A 24,393-nucleotide genomic window follows, 5' to 3' on the forward strand; every position below is an offset into this window, starting at 1 on the left:
GGTGAACTTGGAAACATATTCCTCACCGAATCCCATTTCTCTTGGCTAATTAATCTCTATTCAATTCTGTAAGTAATTTGCAGTTAAACTATTGCTGATATTAATTTAGCTCCTTCTTCACAGCTTCTAGAATTTGATGATTACAGTTACAGGTGTACCACGGTAGGAGAGTAGGCCTTAAATGTCGCTTGATGTTACCTTCACAAGCAGATGAAAATGAAATACATGACACTGAGATGGTGTAGTGTAACTGTGGTGCCAACAGAATGTCTGCCAGTGAGAGGAGATGAAAAGAGAGCTGGTCATGGTTCATCTCTCATCCTCAGGAGCCGCTGGCTCAATCTCAATGCCAGAGTCTGAGCTCTTTATTAAGATTCCTTCTTAGGGTATCTTGGAGTAGCTTGCACTAATGTAGATGAGGCTTGGCCCTGCTTTCGGCTTTCTGGAGAGCAAGAATCCAAAAGGCTCGCTGCCTCCACAGGAGAACCGTGCTTCAGCGCAGCCTAAAGCTGTCTACTGTGCTGGTTTTTAACAGTGCGTGAGGCACATGGTTGCCTTCAGTGTATAGGAATTGTGCTCAGCTTGGTTGCTTTTGTTTCTCCAGGCTAACGTAGATCATCTCCAGTGAAGAGCAGTTCCTTTCAAACTGGTAGGAAGATAAAGACAGGCTCTGTTTATGGATGCGGGTGGCTTTGCATCCTTTTCTAAATTTAGTGATTAAAGTACGACTCCCTGACTTGGAGTTTGCCTTCCAGTGTTGGCTGTTAAGTTCAGTTTACTTATGATTGAAGTTCTAAGAAGGAATTTATATTTGGGAACTGTTATTTGGGTCAAATTTGCAGTAATGAATCAAATTGGTATTGATTTTAGAGAATCTCGAACAAGATAATTAAGCCTTTCCGTTGCCACTTCAGAAGTTTCCAAGAAATCTTTATTTTCCTCTCATCGGAGGGAAAAGTCTCCAAACATGATTCAGATGAGAAATGCAGAGTCTGCAGCCTAAAGCTCTGAACTTAGTTTGGACATCTCAAGTTAATTTATCAGAGTCTTCAAGTTAATTTAGTTAACAGTTAATTTAGTGAAATGGCAGAAAACTGAGCAAGGGGATGGGAGAGCGTCGTAAGAGGGACATGGAGCTTCCTCTTGTGGCAGCGAGGCTCCTGTTGGCTTCCTGTCTGCTGTCAGTCGTAACGCCTCATATCAGGTTTAGGGCAGGAGGAGGTGTTCTGTTAGCCTGCTGGAAGTTAATTTCCCTCTGCAGTGAGAACTGAGGAGCAGTGGGACGGATGGGAATACTGGAGTTGTCCTAAGCTTTTTGTGCATCCTTTTGAACAGCATCACTGATTTCCGTCTGGATGTGTTCTTCCAGAGCTCTTATTGGCCCTGAATCATTCCTTGAGAAGAATTAAGGCCCAAATAAAGCAGGAAGCCTAACAGGGATCTTTCTTTAAGTGGCCTTCTAGAGAAGCGGTTGTAAATATACGTTAATATTGGCAGCAAAATCTGGTCTGGGGAGAGATGAGGTTTTCTAGAACTCAGTATATTAAAAAGCTTGTTAGATTTCATTGTAGAAAGTAAGCTTTCATACTCTACCGTTCTACAGAAAACACAATAAAGCAATTTGCTATTTGCTTTCTTAGAGCCTCGCTGTGCTTGTGGGTTTGGTATTGGATGGACTTGAGCTGAGCAGGACTTCGGCTCTGTTTTTCATTTGTGTTTGCCATAAAAGCCTGCATATATATTTAGTGGGTGTAGTCTGTTCTCTCAAAGGGAAAGTAGTTGTTTTGGGGCTATTATCTGCATGTGTGTGTCTTAAGAGTCATAATCAGAGGAGGAATGGAACTTCCTCTTTCCAGTGGGTTGGATGTTACTATTTTTTTTTTGGTAGAAATGTGCTGTTGTGTACTTTTCTCTGCTGCACACATCTCTTGGGGAAAGATCACCTTGTTCTTTATACAGTCTCATCACGTGGATTGCCAAGACTTCCCCCGGACATCGGAGCTGCGAAATCCCCCTGAGCGCTGCAGCCCTGGTGTTAGTGAATTTTACAGCATGTTTGTGAAGGCCACTGCTAAACTGAGTCCAACTCTGAAGCTCATTTCCCCTTCCAGGGGGTGGAAATTAGGTCTGCAAAACCATTTGGCACAGTAAAGGCTTGGTCCGTGCAGCGGTGGAACTGCCATAGATGAGAGTGGTTTACACAGAGACCCTGACAACTTCCTCAGGTTTTGGCAATCCTTACCAAAGAACTCGGGGAGATTTTCAGTTGTGTTCCTGAGGTAGGTGATAGGGAGTGGTGTTGAGGTTTCTTTTGCAGCAAATAAAAGGAGAATTTGACTTTTTTCCCCCAAACACTTTTAAAGCTGTCCGTGTTTTGGAGTTTTGTGTTGCGGGCTCCGGTGTATGCCTCCTGCGTTCCAAGGTGAGAGGATGGGTTGGATGGCTTCCTGACTCCCAGAATAGGGTAGCCCCACTCTGGTTCCTGCTGGCCTTGCTCTGCTATTTTTAACTCACTCGCTTTTCATAGAGCCAATATTCTGTGTGGAGAGACGTAGGTTTAGGGATTTGTTTTCATCTGTCTCCTTGTAGACTCCCAAGGGAAAATGGTGAATGGGTTTGGTTGGAGAAATGGTTGTTTCTCTTTAGCTGGAAATCTCTTGTCCTCTCACATCGTCTGAATTTGTTTTGGAAAGGAGGAGGTGGCTTTTGGAAGGGCAAACCAGGGAGGTTTCAGCTGAATTTGAGCTGTGTTTAGAGTACCTGACCAGAATTATCTGTGGTGAATACTTCCCATCTAGAGCAATGCCTGGGCAATGAGGGAGCTTAATTCTCCTCTGTAATCCTTTTTCTTAGGATAAAGCTCTGGGTGGTTAAAGATATCTAACTGTGAATACTAGAATGTTTAACATTTCAAATGTTTGCACCTTTCTGATTCTAGGCAGGAATGTCACAGAATTAACTTGTCGAGGTGTATTGGAGAATATGGTAGCAGTGATTGGAGTTTGAAGCTAAATGGTACCCAAAAAAAATTCCCCACTCAATGTTAAGTGACTTGGAATGTTCTTTAAAGGTTGTAGATGTTAAAGGCTCTTATGAGAAAACCATTCAGTACATGAAAAGTTTCCTAAAAACTGATAATATTAGATCAGCTTTTAAGAATTTTCTGTATGCTCTGACCAAATACCAGACACATGAGATCACAAGGGCCTTTAGTTTGAAACTGTATTCAGTGCTTACATGAGTAATCACTAAGAAAAATTGTTCAGGAAGCCGGAGTTATGGGATTTCTTAACTCTATAATGCCAAAATATTTATTATTTAAACATAATGTGGTCAATTCAGCTTTTCTATGTCTTGGTTTCTTGGGTGTATCTGTGAGCTGGTCATTAACTGCTTGCTTCGGTGAGAAAACTTTCTGAAAGTGAAGTTCTTCCAGACTCAATTTCCCGGTCTGTTGTCCCGCAGCCTGGCAAGGTTTGTTCCAATGGATTCCTTGGGAGTTTTAGAAACAGGCAGATGGACGGTGGTGTTCAGAGTGCCACTGAGCCCCATGGTGGGACAGGAGCGGGTTCTGTGGTGTATAAAGCAGACGGTTTGCTGCGCTGATGTTACTGGACCCTCACTTTTGGTTTGGTGGTGTTTGGTGGCTGGGAGGAGTTGGGCTGGATTTTATGCACACGTTAATATGCGTGTGTGCAAAATGGGATTGGAAAAAATTCTGAGTGACAGCTTGTTGGGTAGTAGCTAGAAAATGGTAGTGGTGATGGGTCAATGCTTGCTTTGAGAAGCCTGAGTGGGGATGCAGTTCAAATTTGAACACATGTAGCCTGGTCTCGGCCGTCAGCCGGCGCTGCAGGGCACTGATCCTTGCTCCCGAGAAACCCCTTGACTGCTCTGAAATTACAGCAGAACCACCCTGTTGGTTTCACCCTGCACAGGAAAAGCTCCTTCAGGCTCTTCCTTGAGGTCAGAAAAAAGTGTCTTAAGAGTTACGGGTATTCTCTTAGGCTAGAAGTTGTTTCTTGGATTCTCCAAGCGCTAGGGAGCTGGCAGTGGAAACCTACTTGTGCAAGAGCTTTGAGAACCCATTTTAGCAGTAGTGTCACGCTGTGCTGCAGCCACAACCGTGTAAGGGAGTTTGAAACATGCCAAAATAAAAAAAAAGAAGAGTACTTTCAATATACGAACAAAGTGACTTCCATGAAAGCAGTGCTCCCATAAGACACACACTGTGACTGGGCAGATTTATGTATGCACAGCTTAGTTCTGTGCTGTGTCCGGGATCCACGTTCAGTGTCCTTCGTGCTCCGGATGTATGTGTGCATGTGGAGGAAGAGGGTGGCATTTTTGTGACATCATTCCACAAGTGTTCTATATTAGGGGAGCCGGATTTCCTAACGGAGACCTTCATTGCTCAGAGCTTCTAGAGGAAATATCTGTGACCGAATTGCTCATGATAGCCCACACCGAGCGGTGTGTTTATCCAAACAGTTGGATAAACACAGGGGTTGGAACTGGGTGATCTTTAAGATCCTTTCCAACCCAAAACATTCTGTGGTTCTATTATTCTATAAACTGCATTTCACATGGGGTTTCTTCTCTATATGCTGGCTTCCACCTGCATATTAGATGCATGACAAGTTTGTCCTAAGCTAAGAACACATAGCTAAAAGTTGATAAAGTTAAGGACATTCCCAATAACCAATTCTACTGGGATTTTAAAAGTAATAAGTTCTTTTTCTAGTTCTTAAGTGTGGCTCACGCAGAGATATTTTGTATTCTGTGTGCGCCAGCATCTGTCAGAGGGCTCCTGATACACGCAGAAGCATTAAAGGTGCACCACTGCGATTGGTGCTGTACTTGTTTGTTCCCCTTTCTGACACCTTCTAACAAAACTGCATTTTTCGGTATTGGAGAGAGGAGTTAGGTGGCCAATGACCATGACTAGGTTCTGCAAACTAAAGTGTTGCTGTTTGTATTTCTCGTGTTGTTTGAATATGCAACTTGGAAAATTCACAGGCTGACTTTAGGAATGAGATCTTAGCAGTCTGTTCTCCCTGAAAGGGAAATTCTATGTATTCTGACATTTTTGAGTGGGAGCCACACATCAGGGAATAGGGTGTAGTTTGTGGCCTCTCTTTTAATGGTAACCATGCTGTCTTCCTACGAAATGTCCTCTCCAAGGTCATAACTGGTGATGAGTGAGGCTGACTTGCACTCTGCAGCTGTGATTACCTTTCCTCTTCTCTTAGTTTATTATTCCCCCTCCTTCAGAGTCCCAAATATTATTGCGTGGGGCAAATAACAGGTGTGTATGGATCCGTGAGGCACAGCGGAGGCTCCCTGAGCAGTCCTTTGGGTACCCGAATGCTGCCTTTTCTGTAGGATTCTGAGTGTATGCTGCAAGCTGTCAGGAGCCTGAACGATGAACAGAAGAGCTTGAAAAGCTCAGGGTTGATGTATTTATTTTAATTGAAAATGAACTGCTTTTGCTTTATTACAGGCATTTGGAAACGCAAAAACAGCACATAACAATAACTCCAGTCGTTTTGGGAAGTTTATTCAAGTCAACTACTTAGAGAACGGTATTGTCCGGGGGTAAGTACAGCGCGAGGTGGTTCTCAGGGTGAGCTTTGTGCCTGCAGAAGTTGGTGAAGGCTCTGGTGTATATGAAACCTTATTGAGACTCTTCTTGCATGACAACAGCTTCCCAGGACCCTGGCTGAGCTTTGTGGAACGATCAGGTGCTGCATTGTAATCTTCCCTTGCTGTACAACCTTGTCGGGTTAAGAATTGGCTGCCGCATCTCTCTACTCGTGCAAAATGAGGGCTTTTTCATAACCCCATTGCCCTCTCCATTTTGCAATTAAAAATAGAGGATCTGAATATTTAAGAGGAGTTGGAGAGAAGTGAAATATATTTGAGGAAGCCATTTTAAAGAAACAATTTAAACAGCAGTTACAGAGATAAAGCAAACCATAAAATTATGATTTTACTAATTTGAAGTTGTGTGCTGCTGTCCGAAGGACAAACATGAAATAGTCTATACCTACATTTATTTTTTAGCATTTAACAATCACAGCTGAGTCGTAGCAGTCTGTTTATATTGTTCACCACATACTGGATGTATGATGTCACATTACTGTAGTTCCTCTGTATCATTAATCGAAGATTCTGCCTTGCTCTGCTTTAACAGTGGACGCATTCACTTCAATTGAGGAGTTTGCCCAAAACTTCTCTGTAATATTAGTGATTTGTGTGCATGTGTGTATACAGTATCTTTTCTTTGGGTCATCCTCGTGTTTGCAGCTCACAAAATGCTGATAGCAGAACTGACTGGGGACTCTGTACCACATTTGGTTTGGGCGTTTTTCTGAACAAATCTGAAGAGTTTTCAGATGAAGTCAGACTGGCCCAGGAGATTAGTACAACTTGAATACATTTGTTTTGTCTTCAGCATGAGAAAAAGCTGTACAAACTTCGGCCTCGTTCATCGTATTCCATGTCAAGGAGTTTGGAGTATTCTTTAGGAGATTAGTTTGTCAGAAAGGGGTTTGTCAGACTGATGTGTCTGAAAACATAGGCAGTTTATTAGATTGAGAATCAGTTGGCTATCCAGGGTATTTTTTAGGTCTTGCAGTCTTTGTGTTCCTCGTCAGAAGACCATTAATCTCCGAGTAGATAAGAGATTGCTTGCGCTCTGCATGACTTGTTTCTGCTTACAGTCCTTCATCAGCACTGCTCAAGCGTTGTTTGCCCTTTTCCAGTTATGTCTGCTCAAACAAGCACTGCAGATGGGTGGCTCCTCATAGTTGTTTTTGTTCCAATTGCAGGGTAGCGCGTACTTGATTATTTTGGTTTAGATTTGAGATGGTGACTGAGCTTCTCTCTTGTGTATCCCAGTGCAGGTTTCGTTATGTGAACTTTGGCAGTTGCTCTTGGATGCTTTGTGAGATCTCTTCTTTTGCCCTCATAATTTTTCCATTTTTTCCTGTCTCCTTAGGGCTGTTGTTGAAAAATACCTGCTTGAAAAATCTCGCCTGGTTTCTCAAGAAAAAGATGAAAGGTGAGAGATGGGTACAGTTTATCCACACAATTATAAACAATGCGAGAGTTTAAGAGCATGTAAAGTGCATAGAATAAAAGCAAAATGGTTATGTTTTCATGACAGAGAAATATCTTGACTTTTTAGGAACTACCATGTCTTTTATTATTTGCTACTTGGAGTCAATGCAGAAGAGCGTAAAGAATTTCACCTCAAGCAACCTGAAGATTATTTCTACCTCAATCAGGTAATCTGTAACGGGGATTTACAAGCACATTGGAAAGTGTTGTTAAAGAAAGCGGATCAGATTGTACTTGTTTTATTGTGATGTCTGGGCTTCATTCTTTGCCTTTAATTATAAACCTCCCTTCACAGCATAACTTGAAAATTGAAGATGGGGAAGATCTCCGACATGACTTTGAAAGATTAAAACAAGCCATGGAGATGGTTGGCTTCCTTTCAGCAACAAAAAAACAGTGAGTATGATCCTTTAAGCTTTGTTACTGATAGCTGGTTCGTGAACTGCAATAAACTGTCTGTGTGCTGGGGTCACATTTAGTCCAGTGGGAAGCAAGGAGAGATGAGTATTTGAGGATGTTGAAATAGAATTCAATCTCCTAACTAGTTCTAATGGACTCGTAGGAAAAATTCTTACCAAATTCCGTTTTTCTTCCCTAGGATTTTTTCAATCCTTTCAGCTATTCTTTATCTGGGCAATGTTACATACAAGAAGAAAGCTACAGGCCGTGATGAAGGGTTGGAAGTAGGACCTCCCGAGGTGTTGGACATTCTTTCCCAGCTGTTGAAAGTAGAGTATTGCTCTTTAGCTCTGTTTGATAGGTCTTTTTATCATCGTCTGCCTCAGCATTTTACTTGTGTATGTTGGTGCCAGTTTGCTATGTCTCGATCTGGTTTACTGCATTTCTGCAACCTTTGTATTATAAGGAGGTAATGGATAAAATCGGTGAAATTAATGGGATTGGGGTAGGGCTTGAATGTGAAATTTGCTTACCCAATAATTATAAAGCTAAGCACAAATAAATTTAGTGTTCTAAAATAACATTTGTGTTCTTTGCCACTGTGGGGAAACATCTAAAATGAATCTAAGCTGAGAATGATATAAAGAAGTTGAAGAACTTGTAAAGCTGTTGGTGAATGATAAATATCGCTATTGTCAAAGAGGCTTCTGTGAGGAAGTTTTATGTGCACCGTTGCTATCGGATTACTGAGGGTGCAATAACTCTTTCTTCTTGCTTGTTTTGAAGGTGAAACGAGAAATTCTAGTAGAAGTGCTAACAAAAAGAAAAACTGTGACCGCTAACGATAAGCTCATTTTGCCATATAGTCTCAATGAGGTGAGTAAAAGACCACTAGTAGTGTTGTTTTAAATAATTAAACTCGCTTTTCTGGCTACAAAAAAGCTAACGTGGTACACTGTCACGTTTGGTGAGGGATGTCTGGAAGTGTAGAAGTTAGCTGTAACGGACAGTTTGGGGTTTCTTTGTCCCTGGTAGGATTGTGACCTTTGCTTGACACTAGTCTGAAATAGAAATGCTGTTTTTAAACAAAGTAATGACCGTTGTTTCATCTGCAGGCAATCACAGCTCGTGATTCAATGGCGAAGTCCTTATACAGTGCTCTGTTTGATTGGATCGTTCTGCGAATTAATCATGCGCTCCTTAACAAGAAGGACATGGAGGAGTCTGTTACAGTGAGTGTCTTCACAGAAACCAGGCTGCGTGTGTTTAGAGCTCGCAGACAGCGGTGTAGATGACATGTTCAAATATCTGGGATAAACTTTGATTCTTCAAAGTCTGTGCTAAATCTCTTGATAATATTTAATCATCTCCGTTTGCACAATCAGCATAACTGTTATGTACTCCGCATCTGTCACCGTGCACTGCAGGGCTCTTTGTAGCTGCTCTGGGGTAGGGCACTGCGTGACAGATGGCTTAACGAGATTTCCACCTCTTCTTTCAGTGTTTGTCCATTGGTGTACTTGATATTTTTGGATTTGAAGACTTTGAAACCAATAGTTTTGAACAGTTCTGTATAAATTATGCGAATGAGCAGCTCCAGTATTATTTCAATCAGCATATTTTCAAACTGGAACAGGTAAGAAATCAGAATTGCTGAAACAAAAACCTTGTTTTGCCACGTGCTCATATAGTGTGCAAACTTAGCCACCGTTCTGCAAAACGCCATGGTGTAATTTAATTGCTTGAATATATTTCCTGAAGTCTTACTTAAGCAATAATAAAGCAAGTAATTGTTATGGCATTGTTTGAAGGTTGCAGCTTTGCTGTATTGAGGGCCTACATAACCTAACGATAGCAAAGTCTTTCTTTAGAGGGCTAGTGTTAAGTATCTGCTTGACTGCAAGAAACTAAAAAGATATTCGTGCAACCCCAGACAGAGCTCGGATTAAACTTCGAGATTGCAAGTCTGGCGTTGAGATGGTGTTTCAGGTTTTTATGGTTTTGTTTTTAATGATTGGAAAACAGTTTCTCTTCTTTTTGTCTGTTTGTACGTAATTAATAACCAGCCCCTATTTCTTCCACCTGACTGCATTCAGGGATATAGCTGTGTACCAATACTGGTGGTGGTTCTGAAATATCAGTATTACTGGCAGATGTTGACTTATGTGTTCACAGGGGATATCATCTCAGAGTGCTCCGGGAGACCCCATTCTAGCCTGAGCTTTGGGGCTTTTTGCTCTAGAGTAGGATTTTTTCTGGTGTGAGCCCAAGTGCTCTCAGGTCACTGCTGAGAGAAAGAAGCAGTCTGTAGTATGTGGTGTTTTGTCAACTCTATGTTGATAACTTTAAGCAATATTTTAAAGAGAAGAGAATTACCAAACATACAAACTTCGTATGTAAACATGATGTTCTGTAACTTGGGACAGCAGACGCTCCCCAGGCTCACTAGAGTAAATAGTTAGATTGTTTTCTTTTTTCTAATGCGATTTTTCCAAATAAGCTTAATCCTGGAGTGACCAATTTCCTGTATCTTTTGCAGCATGAGGGCCCTCAGGGGGATCTCTATATCTCTTTTAAAGAAAGGCTTTTTTGTTTGTGGAAGACGGCATTTCAGTTCTGCAATGTAGAGTGCACACTGAGCCGTCTGTCTCTAGGCAGATGAATTCTACCTCCTTAAAAATAATCCACTTCCTATCATCATAGAACAGTGAGAGGTGCTCTTTGTCTTTTGTTAAATGTAAAACATATTTAGTTAATTTTTTTGCAATATCTTTTTACATTGGTACTTTATCATTAAGGTGTTTTTTCTTTGGTGGGCATTTACAGCATTAATGAAAACTATAGTTTTGGTTCTGTATCTTCATGGGAAGCGTGTCCTGGCAGACGTTTGTTGTAGTGTCATTGCAGCAGAAGAGCTTCATCTTCTTTTGTCAAAGAGAGCTCCAAGTTTCATGACCTGAAGCGACACATGCTGCTTCCTTAGGGAAGTTCAGTGTTGATGTTGTGTAGGGCTTAACCGCCTGTCTGAAACTTCTGTTATTTGTCTGACAGTGCGATCTGGAAATTCTGGAGCTTGGTGTTCTGGAAATTGGGAGAGAAAACCAGACTTAAATTCCTGCAGTGTATGCCTACCCTAGGGGTTTAACGTAATGATGTAGGTGGAATGTCTAATTTGAAGTTCACAGGCTGCTGCTGCAGGGAAGGCACAGCAAAACATTCTTAGCTCTGCTTTGGTTTTCAAATAGTTTTCCCCCGAGCACCCGCTGCTGAGTGACTTTCTTAGAGTTCCTTTGGTCTGACCCGATGTGCCTGCTGTTCTGCTCTTATTTATAAATTGTCCTCAGTTTTGTTTCTGCCTGAACTCACAAACCTAACTTGCTGTAGCTGTTCCAGGATGTCTTTTAAGCATTTAGACCACAGGACATTGAAGGTCAGGGCACTGTACTGATGAGGGAATTTTCTTGAGCTACACAGGAGGAATATAAGAGTGAAGGGATCACTTGGCACAATATTGACTATACTGATAATGTGGCCTGCATTCACTTAATCAGCAAGAAGCCCACTGGCCTCTTCTATCTTCTGGATGAAGAAAGCAAGTAAGCAACAAACATCTTCTGGAAAAAAAAAAAAGCGTGTGGCAGGGAGGAGGGAAGGACTGGAGAAGGGAAGAGAAATACAAATGAGAAGGAGAGGAATGTTATGGGAAACAAAGGGTTCTCTTTTGACTGTGATCTACATCTAGTTTGCTTCTAATGACTCCATTGTGGGGGTGATGTAAATTGAGCTTTGGCTCAAATAGACTTAGAAACTTGCATTTGTGTTTTACCACGGGATTACGATTGCAGTAAAATGCATGTGTAAGCTTGGAATGTTATGTAGCAAATGTGGTAAATAGTTAATGTGGTATTAGCTGAACTTGGCTGGTGAAGTGGGAGAAAGGACTGATGGACACTTGAAACCTCAGACTGTTCTGCTGTGTGTGGAGCTGTTTGGTTGTGGTCCAGAAGTTGAGCCCACCCTCTAAGGTTCAAAGCAGGTGTGTCAGCCTTAGTGTAGGGATCCTGGACAATCCCATCTTTCCCCAAGGATCAGTAGGCATTCCTCGCTGTCACCTTGCACCCCAATAAACGTACCTGTGTCTGAAAAATAGCTGATCTTTGTTGGTTTGTATTCCCAGCTTCCCACATGCCACCAACCAAACTCTGCTTGCAAAATTCAAACAGCAGCATGAGGAGAACAAGTTTTTTGTTGGAACCCCAGTAATGGAGCCTGCGTTTATTATTCGACACTTTGCCGGGAAAGTTAAATACCAGATCAAAGTAGGTGACAGATCTGATGGCTACAAAAAATATTTTTTACTTTTCTGATAGTTTCTGTCAGATTTAAAATTTGTTGGGAATGGGCTGGATCAGCTGTGTCCTCAGATATCCTGGGCCACATCAAAAGAAGTGTGGCCGGCGGGTTGAGGGACGGGATTCTGCCCCTCTGTAGGCTAAGAGAGTTGGGTTGTTCAACCTGGAGAAGAGAAGGCTCCGAGGACACCTTAGAGCGACTTTCAGTACTTGAAGGGGCTACAAGAAAGCTGGAGGGAGGGACTGTTGACAAAGGCGTGTAGTGATAGGACGAGGGGCAATGGGGATAAAATGGAGAGGGGCAGAGTTAGACTGGACATAAGGAAGAATTTCATCCCTATGAGAGTGGTGAGGCGCTGGAACAGGTTGCCCAGGGAAGGGGTGGCTGCCCCATCCCTGGAGGGGTTCAAGGCCAGGTTGGATGGGGCTTGGAGCCTCTGATCCAGTGGGAGGTGTCCCTGCTCATGGCCAGAGGGTTGAAACTGGATGATCTTAAGGTCCCTTCCAACCCAAACTATTCTATGAGTCAAAATACAGCTTTCCTGAGAGCTTGTGGTTGAATCTGCCTTTTTTTGCAGGATTTCAGGGAGAAAAATATGGATTACATGAGACCAGATATTGTTGCTTTGCTGCGAAGCAGTGACAGCGCTTACGTGCGGGAGCTGATAGGCATGGACCCCGTGGCTGTGTTCCGCTGGGCAGTTCTGCGGGCAGCTATTCGAGCAATGGCTGTCTTTGCAGAAGCTGGACGCCAGAGAGCTCAGAAGACTGCAGGTATGATGGGAAAAAATGCCCTGGAAACGCTTTCACATGCTGTATAATTGGTTACTGCTTGTTGACAGAACCATTTCGCAGCAAAACCTTATCGTCCAGGTGTGATCTTGGTTTGGTACCAAGGACAAAACTAACTTGTGAAAATAGCTCAACATTCACATGCCAAAGAACGACGCTGTTTTACTGACATCTCTCAGTCTTCCTCCTCCAATAAGTGCACCGTTTCCAGCAGGCTGTGCTGAATTTGAGGTTCTGTGGAAGTTGGGAAGATGTTCCTAGTATGCATGCTTGTCTTGTTACTGGTTTTAATCTTCTCAGACCTCCCTAAAGTTCCAGATGAGTATTGAGGATTAAATACTGATTTTTATAAGCCTTTCTGAGCAGCTGCAAGTTACTTTCTAGTAGTAGGGAGCTTGAGAAGAAGTGGTCTAGCTCGACAGCTAAAGTACTAGGCAAAAACTCCAGTCCCTTGGAGAGTTCTTTTGCTTGTTATAGTTGCTGGGGATTTTTTTATGTTATGCTCATATCTTTGTCAAAATCCAACCTCTTGATTATTTCATAACAGGAGTGATACGTCAAGGACCCAGAGTTCCCCTTGGAGAACTCCAGAGATCAAATACACCAGTAGAAAAAGTTTATCGGTGAGAAACACATACTTAATCCCTACCAGGGAAATGACTGGAATTGCCAACTCACATTTTCACGTCAAGTAGATGTTTCCACAAGGATAACCAGTTTTATTTCTCCTGTCTTGTTTTGTTTGGCCTTTTTAATACTATCAAAACAATACTCTAGCTTACGTTATGTAAGACCCAGTACTACCAAACATGAGTGACATATTCTCAGTGCTTTTACCACTGGGATCCGAGTTCTCTGTGCTTTGTGTGCTGCTTTTAGCAGTATGAGTTCCTCTGCAGCCAGTCTGTCACTGAATGATTCGTAGCGGCACTCGTGTGTTCTGCAGCCTTGTGACATAATTAGGAGGCCGGGCAAGTCTTAAAGAACTGCTCTGCAGAGGCGTATTTGCCTTTCTATGGAGTATTTAGGTTTTATACGTGTTCCTTTTTCAGCTACTCAATGCTTGATTTCTCATTTGATTGTTCTGAGGATTTCGATATAAATGCTTTTGAAGACATCATTTCTTTTTATGAAAACAAGAAGTAAGTAGACGTAGACCTGCAGTCAAAGGCCAGGGAGGCACATTCCTGAGCAGACCAACCTTCTGAACACGCTCACTGCAAAGTGAAGCTGTGAAGTACACGCTGAGTTGTGATTTCATGCTGCTTCAGAATTGCTCCATCCTGGACAGTCTGTGTCGCTTGTGGCAGCTAAGAAATGAAAATACAATTTGGGTGAGAGGATTGGCCATAGCATAACAAAACTGTTTCCCTGTGAGATCTTGAGTCAAATCTTGATATTCAAAAATGTTCAGAGGCAGCAAGAGAAGGAAGCAGCTGTCTGTAATAGCCTTGCTGCCTCCGTGAGCAGCTCAGAATGGTGATAGCATCTAACAGTCAGAAGTGATTCTTATGCTTCTGTTATTTTTGGTTTGTGCCTCTCTGGAGAGTAAAGAAGGTAAGTTCTGTGCCAAGCCACAATGCTTCACCAGCACGGTGCATGCTTCAAGTATGGAATCTGCCACGATTTGGGGACCATCCCAGGCTTACTTTGAAAAGCTCAATTTGTGAATGAGTTTGAAATGGAAATGAAAACCAAAATTTCATCAAGTATTCCTGTAATAGCTGGTTTTTAATTTGTCTGATGTAAATCTGCTTAACCAGCTTCATTTTTGTAATAGAGTCTCTCTATAAAAATATTTACTGCTTGATTATAATGAAGCTTATATCTATCTGATAAGGCTGCTTAGCTTAAGAAAAGGTTCCTTGCACATTAAGTACGTTTTGCTAAATTTCCCTCTGTTTTCTGAATTGATGAGTCAAGAATTTATATTAAAAGGTAGAATTGGCGAAGTAAGTTTAGTATGAGATCAGAATCATTTAAGCTTAGGAAAAAGTAGTCTGGGATTGACCTGCTGCTGTTTGGAGCACACTTGGTGATAGGATCCCTGGGGTATTTAATTCCTGTTTTTCCTCCCCTCTCATGGCTGTGTGTCTTTGTTTGCCATCTTTGTTTTGCTGTGCATCATTTTAGAGACATGCATGAACAAATCATCGCAAGTATAAAAGAACTTCCGTGGCAGGGGGATGATCCCTGTAAGCTGCTTCGGTCACTCAGTCGACTCCAACACCGCTCCCACTTCCCGTGAGTTCTGGTGCTGTAGGTGTTGCTTGGAAAGTGCAACGGTAACCAAACAGTTAGCCTAGTCCATAAAAAATACACTTACCCCAAGTTTGTCTTCTGCAAAAAACTAAACAAGACAATGAAGAATAAAAGAAATACCATCTAAGAAATACAAAGGCTATGGGGAATGCTTTGGCGCTTCATTGCGTTGGCTGAAAGCTAAACCTGCTTTTCATGTAAACTTGCTCAAAATCCCAAGTACATAGTACAAGCTTCGACAGTGAAATCTCTCACAAGTTATCACTAATGATTTTGTGAAATCCAGAATGGCATGGGAGGCGTGGAGTTGGAACATGCCTTCTGTTAACATGCTTACAATTAGGAGGATATGAGCTGCAGCCTTGTTTCTGAGAGCTTCTGCTCCGAGTTCCCAGCCCGTGTGTGGGTGAACAGTGCCTGGGGTTTGTGAGGCTCCCCGGGACATTCTGGGGTGATCTCAGAGAGATCAAACTCTTAAGTGGAGTGCTGGGGTGTGTTTTCCCTCTGTGAGCAGTTCAGAACTTTAACTGGGCTTTTGTGCAAGCAGCGATAACTTCTGAATCAAGTACTTTTACTCAGTGCCTCAGTAGCACAGTGAGAGTTCAGTGCCTGTGTGGTTAGCGAAACAGGAGAGACCCACACAAAAATTATCTGTGCTAGTGTGGTTTGTAATAGCTTTAACACTGGAGGAAATATTTCACCTTTTAAAGCTTCCAATGCCCTCCAATTTGTTTAAAAAACAATACATAAATATTCTTATTGTGAAGCAGTTTGCATTTCTTGCCTTAGTCACTTGCAAGAGACATGCATGAGTACACCCTGCTACTGTTGTGCTAGTTTTCTTCTGCCCTTCACCTTGCCTCATGAATTGCCTCAACTTACAGCTTGCTGAAATAACCAAAATTATATGCATTTTTGTCTCAAACGATCTTTATTGTTTTAACAGGAAAAGTAAAGGTGTCAAACAAAAGCAGATCATTCCCAAGGTAAAGTTGTACAGTAAATTTAGATTTCTTTTTTGGTTTCTTGGGTTTTTTTTTCACTGTGAACATTCATTTTGTTTGACAGAACTAACTCAGAAAATACTGTTTCATAGGGTAGTAAAGTTGTATCATTTATCCTCCAAAACTTCCTTTTTGGCAATCTAAAGGATGGGTGAATGTTTGCCTTTGTCAAAATTGCTGAATAGGGAAACAAATGAATTGACATCTGTTTAATTCAACTGGAGGTACCGTGGTTAAAGGTGTTTCTAATCAAGTCATGGAGGGCAAACACAGGGATCATGTAATTCACTTTGTTCACCTTATACTCTTGGAATGGGGCAGTGGAGAAGTCTTATTCTTAAGAAGCTGCTTTGGTCCGTAATGGAAATAATCATGCAGTGTGTTGTGTTACTGTGTGCGGAGCTCTAGGTTGTTGGTTTTGTTCTTAACTCATGTTCATGCAGACAGAAACGTGGCCCTTTCGGTTAGAGACTTGTACTTGATTATAAAACCTTTCTTCCAGAACCTGTTGGATTCCAGATCGCTGAAGTTCATAGTCAGCATGACTCTGCACGATCGAACCACAAAATCCCTCTTGCACTTACACAAGAAGAAGAAACCCCCCAGCATAAGCGCCCAGTTCCAGGTGGGTGACTGACGGGGTGGTACACACCTCTGGGTGCACCCTTTCCTCACAGTAACAGACCTTTGTGATCTGATCTGAGCTCATCTTACTTGAAACAAAGTCATTTTTATTCTTGGGATTTGTCTGAAGTAGGTTTATTACTTGATTATACTGTGTCCAAAGACCACCTTCATACTCTGAAATGTTTGTTCTCTGTACCAGTCATTCTCGCTCTTTTATGTAGATCTAGTGCTACCGTTACAGCATTGCAAACTCCACTTTAATTATCTTGAGAAAAGGTAAAAAATAAAGGGATCTGCTGTGCAGTACGGGAGAACCTCAGTCTTGAATGACATAGGATTTTGTGTAGTCATCAGATCCAAACCAAACTTATTTCTGAGGAAGAAACTATACTGCTGTCAAGTGCAACTCCAAATGCTGATGTCTGAAGAAGAAAAATGTTTCTGAATATTTCATTTCAGACTTCTCTTAATAAGTTACTGGAGACCCTGGGTAAAGCTGAGCCGTTCTTCATCCGCTGCATCCGCTCCAATGCTGAGAAGGTAAGGCTGCGTTAGGAGGAGAGGTGAGCTGATCTGACTGCCAGGGATCTGTCTTCCAGCCCTGTAGTAAATCTCCCGAGTTCTCTGTGAAGGTGAAAGTTCCCTAGGGTGTAAAACCAGAACATGCTCTCTCTGCTGGACAGAAATAGGACTCTGGGCATTCACTGGCTGTTGATTTGCTCGTCTTTTTCAGAAAGAGATGCTTTTTGATGAAAGCTTGGTGCTACAACAGTTAAGATACACTGGCATGCTGGAAACTGTGCGGATCAGAAGATCTGGCTACAGTGCCAAATACACATTCCAGGTGCGTGGACACAGATTACGCTTTCAGAAATCTCTGCGCTGTTTGGGAACACACACATTGCCTTGGTGTCTTTGTCTCTCTTCACGTGCCGCTCATGATCACTGAGGATGAACGGTAAAAATCTGCTGTAGTTTTGTCAGCCAGCATGGTAACAAGTTGTAGTCGCTGTTGGGCAAGTCATTGACCAGTGAGTTGTTCTACTTGTTGCGTGAAGGAAAGCATCAAGGGTTGTGTTGTGCAGGTGTGAGCGATCTGTACATCCCAGATGGGTGATCCCTGCTGTTAGTTGGAGGTTGAATGAAGACTGCATTTTACAGAGTAAAAAAAGAGCTTAATTTGGAGGGAGAAACAAGTACTTTCCAACTTTTATGGCTCAAATGTCTTAGCTTACTTTCAGAAATCTAGTTAAAACTCTCGACTTGTGAACTGCATTCTAACTTTCATCTCTCGTCTCTGCCTTTCACAGGAATTCATTGACCAGTTTCAGGTGTTACTGCCCAAAAATGCCAAAGCCTTGAAGGAAGACATTTGTGTTTATTTGAATAAACTAAAACTGGATGAAAACTACTATCAAATAGGGATGACCAAGGTCTGTGAAACTTTCCATAAGCCACTAAGAAATGCTGATGTACATGGCAAAATTTAGTGCAGTTCATTTACAGGGGTTACTCTTTTCTGCGTCTTATATTTAAGTTTGCTGGTTTGATTCTTGCAAATTTTGAAGCAGATGTGAGCAGTTGCTTCGTTGGTTTTGACGGCAACCTGTCTCCTTGCAATCCAGCACAATTCTGTGTTGTGTGGATATTGCTTTGGGGCAATTGTTGTCGTTGGCATTTGTCAAACAAGTCAGTCTCTTAATTTTAGAAGGGTTCTGTGATTTGAAGGCTGTGAGGACTGTTGTGTGTTGTAGAACCCACACTGAGATTTGGTAAAACAAAAGGACTTTTACTTTTTGGACGTGCTCATTGCTGTCAGCTGATAAGGTTTGGCTCAGTGATGAGTATTACCATTCTCTTTTTTTAGTTTGTGGAGATATCTCCAGTCAGGGCTGAAAAGCTCCTCTGAACTGTTTATTGATGAACTTTTCTTTAACTGAGCAGGTTTTTATGAAAGAGGCAGAGCGGCAGATGCTACAGGATACACTACACAAAGAAGTGATCAGGAAAATCATTCTCATCCAGAGCTGGCTCCGGATGGTTTTAGAAAGGAGGCGCTTTCTCAGAACAAGGCAGGCAGCCATTGTTTTACAGGTATCTTTGAGAATTCCCAATCTTCTTTTCCTAACAAACAAACAAACTCCCCCGAATAACACTCCCAACCTTCAAGTACCCCTCTCTTACATTGAAAATCTCCCTCCGTAGGCTTGCTGGCGTTCCCGTTGTGTCAGGATGGTGCTGCAGAGGAATAGCGCTGCTGTTTATATTCAGTCAGCATGGCGAAGGTACAGGGAGCGAAAACGCTACCTCCAGCAGAAGAGGAGAATTTGTCTTCTGCAAGCCATGGTCAGGGGGCATCTACAGCGTAAGAGGTAAAGGAAGAGGAGCGATACGATATGTAAACGGGCATTTTAACCACTTAGCCTCTTGGCTTCACTTGCCAGGCTCAGTTTGTGTGATGAGTTGACTTGCTAATAACTGTCTAAGTTGTTTACTGAGTGCTGCAGTCGGTATGAACTGGCTCGTGGTGCGGGAATGGTGAAGCGCCGGTGCTTGAGCTGAGCTGCACTGGTGCCCATCAGCCCTCATAAAGGGGCCTCCGTGCAGGCATATGGGGACTGTATTTGGGTTTTGTGTCTGTGCTGCTGTTCAGGTTGCATTTCAACAGCTGGGTGCTTCCCTTGACTGCTGTGCATTAATTATTTCTGTTTGTCTTACAAATTTTTCACAGATTTCAGCAAATGGCTATAGAAAAGCAGAAAGCTGAGGAAAAGCAGAGAGAAACGCAGGAAAATCAAGATGGAGAGAATGCTGAGAGCAAGGATGAGGTCAGTGAACCAGTGACAGAGCAGTTGCCTGTGAAACACGAGTCAGAGCTGGATCAAGCTGTTGGAGACAGAGATCAAGCTCCAAATGAGGAATCTGAGACCCTGAGTGCATCTGAAAAAGCCTCGATGTCCCAGAAGAATGTGACAGAGGGCCCAGAGAAAGTAACAAACAGCCGGGAGAAACGCGAGTCCCGTCGGCAGAGGGGGCTGGAACATAACGAGTTACAGAATAAGCATCTCCTGTTTTCTTTAGAAGGAGCATCATTACTGTGCCACGAGGAACAAACCTCTTCTGAAGAGGCCCGAGAAACTTCTCCAGAGCCAAAGGAATTCACTGTACAAGATACTGTCCTTCGAGGAAGCAGCGAGGGAGGGAAAAGTCCGAGTGAAGAAAAAGCTTTTCCAAACACACCGCCATCGAGTGAGAAAACAGAGAGCGGCTCTGTTCCTGAGCAGCCACCTGTACCAGAAGGGGATGAAGGAGATGGTAAAGTAGTTAATAGAGTGAAAGCACAAGGGACACAAAATAACCAGATTAAAGGCAGCCAAAGCTTTAGCTGCCCTGAAAGGCCGACAAATCTTGCGCTGAATCTTCGTAACACGCTGTCTGCTACCGGGAGCTTTCAAATTCCAACCGAGTGCTGGACAGATAAAAACAAACGTCTTGCTCAAAAGGCAACCAAAGATCTGGATAGTCCCACTTCTTCGGCAATCCAGAGATATGTGGATGACCCAGAGAAACTAAAATTCAAGCGAGAGAAGTGGAAAGGAAAGAGACAGTCTGATGCTGGTCAGAACGATATGCTGAGTCAGTCTTTGGATGAAAGGACACGTACGGATAAGTCTCCTCAGGATCAGCTACAGTAAGGGCAGCTTCCTGAATATTGTTACTTTTTCAGAAAGCAGGTTTATATAATATTTAAAAAGAGATGGCAAACTCCTGATAGCCTCTGTGTCTGGGCGTGTTACGGGAGGAAAGCAGAGCTATGACCGACTGCTGCTTTTTCTTGGCTCGCAGTCCTGCAGCTGATTCTGTGTGGGTAGAACGTTTCAGAAGCTTGCCTTGCTGAATTAAAATTGGAGAGCCAGGGCTTTAAGTTAGAGTGCCTGGAGTTTATTTTCATGTCTTTTGTCCATGAAAAGAAGATTTTAGTGACTGTAGTTTGCAAGCATCATCCCGCTGGTATGGCAGGAAATCTGACCCATTTTTTCCCATGTTCAGTACATTTTTGCATTTAAAAGTGAGTTAAATGAGTTCATCAGGATTCTCTCTTATATCTAATGCTCGTATGTGAGTTATTTAATAGTGATAAACATTAAGAGGTTTCTATAAAATACGTCATCTGAAACTGATCTTTGTAACATTACAGAAAGAAGGGGAACTCATCATCATTAAGTGACCTCTCAACTTTTGCCCAGTCTGTGGCCGTGACTCAGGTACTGATGCTATTGTGCACATTTATACTTGATTGATCTTGTTTAGTCAAACCTGTGATAATTCCAGTTAGCTGTAGTGTGTTCTGCATGCCTATGTTCCTTTCAGGTTGTTTTTTTTTTTGACTTGATACCCACGTAAGAGAATGTCATTAGCAAATATTATACAACAATTTGTAAACTTATTTTTTAATAAATGGATCATTGATCAAATCATTAAATATACCTAGATCTTATAATAGTAAGTCAATACCTGTTGGGTAAAGTGGTATTTTTTCAACAAAGCAAAATTTTTTCACTATCCTAATTTTTAAAGCCATTTAAAGAACCTATTTCACTCAATATGTAGTTGGTTTTGACTCCTCCTCTACTGCAGCAATCGCCAGATATGATAGAAGAAGAAAAAGACAACAAGAAATACCCTGTGCAAAAGAAACCCAGTGACTTCTTCCTTCCCTCAGATGCAGCCGTTTCCATGCAATCAGCCAGTCAGCAAACAGATGCCAAGTACGTGTTCTGCGCGGGACTGACCCGCCTTTATGAAAATGGGTAAAAAGGGGAGGTTTTCCACTGTTTCTTGAAACTCTGATTGTGGGGGACACGTGTTGACATCAGCTGTGGGAGTGGCTGCCTTGCTGGGTGACTTTGGTCTTCACCTCACTGTAAGCATGATAGCTGACCCCACTACCTGCAGAGGAAGAGATTCTCTGTTTCTTGCGTAACGCTTGTCTTTGAACTGGTTCTTTTTAATCTAAGAACCACTGTACAGGCCCAGATCAAAGGTTTGTGTAGTGAGCTGCCACGCAGGCTGAGAAGCAAAACGCTACAAGAGAAACTTAATAACCCAGCAGGCTTGTAGTGCTGTTTCCCTGGCCTGTTCCTCCACCTTCCGGCATCCCAGCAATCAGAGGCTCCCTGAGCCAGAGGCGATGCCTTGGATACGTGAGGTGTTGTGTATGCTGAGAGTAGCGCTCCGATCTAGTAAATACCAGCGTACCCTTCGTCTGCTGCTCAGTGTTCTGCGGGTTGGACCTCAGAGTAAGTGTGTGGAGCAGAGGTTGATCCTGTGTGGGCGAGAGCTGTGCTGTTAAAAGAGCCTTTTCTTGTAGCCTCCACCGCTGTGACAAACTTGTATCTGCTTTTATCTCAGGTCTGCTTTTAAAAGTCCTTTGCGTAGACTTTTGGGGAAAAAGCCAGAGAAGAAAATTCCAAAAGAGAGTCCTGATGTGATCGATGAAGGAGAAGGCCTCTCCCTTGTTTCTTGTGTTCTCTTTCAAGACTCAGGAGGAACCCAGAAGCTTTCAGAAGGTGAGTTTCTGTGACTTAATCCCCAGCTCGCTAATGTCGTCTTTTCTGTAATATTTTGCATAGCTACTGAGGAAACAAATGCCATGAAATCCAGTCATCCTGCTTTAATGTACAAATTAACGTCTTCCCCAGCCTCTTCTGGACAGCCAGGTCGCCCCCAGGCCGGGGACTGCCATGTGAAAGAGGGCGGTAAGACAAAGAAGAACCGTACCATAAAGATCAGCAAGATCTCCAGTGTGTCCCAGAACTGGCGAGCTTCCATGGTCCGTGAGATCGCAAATGCCAATGAGCTGAAACATCTTGATGAGTTCCTCCTAAACAAGGTAACAGGCACTCAACTACCACAAAACTGTTTGTGTGGAATTTTAAAGACTACTTTTCTAGCTGCCGGTTTGTATTATGGTTTAAAGCAAAGGGGAATTGATTTGACAGCTTGACTGAATTAGGTCTCTATTAAGACTTCTATTCCTTCCTTTAAGTGTCTGAATGTGTCACATTAAATCGTGGTGGCATTCATGTAAGGAAGTAGAGAGCTCGTTAGAGCCTACCTGTCTCCCATTTTTGTATCCTCGCAGTGCATTACAAAATGTTGGTTTAAATCATTGGACTGGTCATTGTCCTGCTTGTGGCTGGGATAGATGACTGAGCCCAGCACCTGAAGTTTGACACTGGTTGGAAGTTCTTGTTTTAATGAAACTTGATGCAGGTGTCTTTGCCTTCTAGATCAACGACTTGCGCTCCCAGAAGTCTGGGGTTGAATGTTTGTTTTTTGAAGCCACAGAGAAGTTTAGAGGAAACATCAAGACCATGTACTCTGCTCCTGTAAGTAGTAAGTCTCAATGAAGTGAAAAGTTAGTAGGTAATAAACTAATTGAGTGTGTGGTTTAAAAGCTTGGCCTAGAGGTCTCTAACAAAGCAATAAGGCAGCTCTTAGCATAGGATTCAAAGCTGAATGTTTTACACGAAAAAGAACGTTATACATTTCTGTAGTCTTAATCGGACTGTTTTGTTTCCCTTTTCTCAGTAACTCATCCGTAACTTATTTTTAGAAATAGATGGGTTTTGCTGTCTTCATCCTCTTCAGGTTGCTGTGTTTAAACAGCAAAAGAGGGGTCAGAAGCTTTTCCAACGTTCTTCCATCACTGCTGTGTCTCTGCCAAGTGCCCTTCTGCAGCAGAGTGGGGAAGCATGCTCACTTGTTTCTTTCTTGGGCTGCTGTCTTCCGCTTGAATCACAAGTGTACTTTCTTACCTCTGAACTTAAAACCATAAAAATCTGAAACTGTATCAGCTGTACCCAAAAAGACTGTCTTCTGAATTATATTTTTTCTCTAGAATGGGCAAATCCACGTTGGCTACAAAGATCTGGTAGAAAATTACCAGCTTCTAGTTACAAATCTGGCCAAAAAAAGAGAAGAGAAAGAAGTCAAGCTGGTTTTGAATCTCTTCCAGTCCCTTCTTGATGAATTTATCAGAGGATATACAAAAAAAGAGGAATCTGAGCAGCCCAAGGTATAAAACTTACTCTTTTACTGGGTTATGGGATGATAAGACAATCCTGCTCTCCTAGAATAAGAATCCTGGATTACCTCAGAAACCTTCTCCATAGTGTTCTTCATTATATGGGAAACACTTCCCATACGTGAATCACACATATAACAAATTCTGGATGCTGATAAACCTTTTTGGGGTTAGTCGTTATTTAACTTTTAGTATTTTCAAAATCTTGAAGTGTTTGCACATATTCTTTGGTGAGAACGTAAGAGTTCTGAAAGTTTTAGCGATGGAATTGCTCTGTCGTTGGGCAGTGAGCTCAGCTGGCTTTTAGGAAGTTGACAGCGTGAGCTCAGACAGCTCTCGTGCCGAGCTGAAGCTGCAGCGTGGTGTCTCAAACGTCTGGAGATGAAGTAGGGTCTGGGAAACTGCATAGGAAAAAAAAAAAAAGGGAATGGAATGTCTGAATTTCAAAGACTTAACGCCAGTTCTGTGCTCCATGCAGCAAACCAAAGCCCAGAAGAAGAAACGAAAACAAGATCGGGCAGTAAGTACCTTTCTTGTTGCAGTAATCCAAGTCCTCAGCTGCACTCGCAGAACTCAGAGAAAAACACTCTTGAAAGAGCTTGATTTTGTACTGAAGTTCTGCTTTATTTTGCATGCTAGATCACTTGCCTCTTTTATAAGATGTGGCACGGTATAAAACTGTTTTCCATTAATCAGAGATCTTGCTTATGCGGAGGCAGGTGGAACTCCAGCAGTTCCTTGT

The 24,393-nt window shown here is 42.4% G+C and overlaps 1 protein-coding gene across 10 annotated transcripts in view; it reads left to right on the top strand.

Moving 5' to 3' along the window:
• MYO9B (myosin IXB) overlaps positions 1-24,393 on the top strand; it is a 42,808-nt gene that overhangs the window by 12,201 nt on the left and 6,214 nt on the right. For 5 of the 10 annotated variants that reach the window (XM_054050222.1, XM_054050220.1, XM_054050219.1 and 2 more), the window contains 29 exons: positions 5,504-5,598; positions 7,004-7,066; positions 7,193-7,292; positions 7,421-7,521; positions 7,724-7,853; positions 8,311-8,400; positions 8,640-8,756; positions 9,026-9,160; positions 10,999-11,120; positions 11,702-11,843; positions 12,455-12,650; positions 13,216-13,291; positions 13,721-13,810; positions 14,802-14,912; positions 15,877-15,916; positions 16,437-16,559; positions 17,021-17,101; positions 17,295-17,405; positions 17,872-17,994; positions 18,506-18,655; positions 18,767-18,933; positions 19,293-20,252; positions 20,760-20,826; positions 21,200-21,330; positions 21,974-22,131; positions 22,264-22,454; positions 22,855-22,953; positions 23,466-23,642; positions 24,130-24,171. In XM_054050222.1, the coding sequence (XP_053906197.1) occupies positions 5,504-5,598; positions 7,004-7,066; positions 7,193-7,292; positions 7,421-7,521; positions 7,724-7,853; positions 8,311-8,400; positions 8,640-8,756; positions 9,026-9,160; positions 10,999-11,120; positions 11,702-11,843; positions 12,455-12,650; positions 13,216-13,291; positions 13,721-13,810; positions 14,802-14,912; positions 15,877-15,916; positions 16,437-16,559; positions 17,021-17,101; positions 17,295-17,405; positions 17,872-17,994; positions 18,506-18,655; positions 18,767-18,933; positions 19,293-20,252; positions 20,760-20,826; positions 21,200-21,330; positions 21,974-22,131; positions 22,264-22,454; positions 22,855-22,953; positions 23,466-23,642; positions 24,130-24,171 (4,188 nt within the window). The remainder of the gene's footprint in view (positions 1-5,503; positions 5,599-7,003; positions 7,067-7,192; positions 7,293-7,420; positions 7,522-7,723; positions 7,854-8,310; positions 8,401-8,639; positions 8,757-9,025; positions 9,161-10,998; positions 11,121-11,701; positions 11,844-12,454; positions 12,651-13,215; positions 13,292-13,720; positions 13,811-14,801; positions 14,913-15,876; positions 15,917-16,436; positions 16,560-17,020; positions 17,102-17,294; positions 17,406-17,871; positions 17,995-18,505; positions 18,656-18,766; positions 18,934-19,292; positions 20,253-20,759; positions 20,827-21,199; positions 21,331-21,973; positions 22,132-22,263; positions 22,455-22,854; positions 22,954-23,465; positions 23,643-24,129; positions 24,172-24,393) is intronic. The other 5 variants (XM_054050224.1, XM_054050226.1, XM_054050229.1 and 2 more) reach the window with 3 other exon arrangements.

Source organism: Cuculus canorus, chromosome 27, assembly GCF_017976375.1.
Source record: "Cuculus canorus isolate bCucCan1 chromosome 27, bCucCan1.pri, whole genome shotgun sequence".
In the NCBI taxonomy this organism is placed as follows: Eukaryota; Metazoa; Chordata; class Aves; order Cuculiformes; family Cuculidae; genus Cuculus; species Cuculus canorus.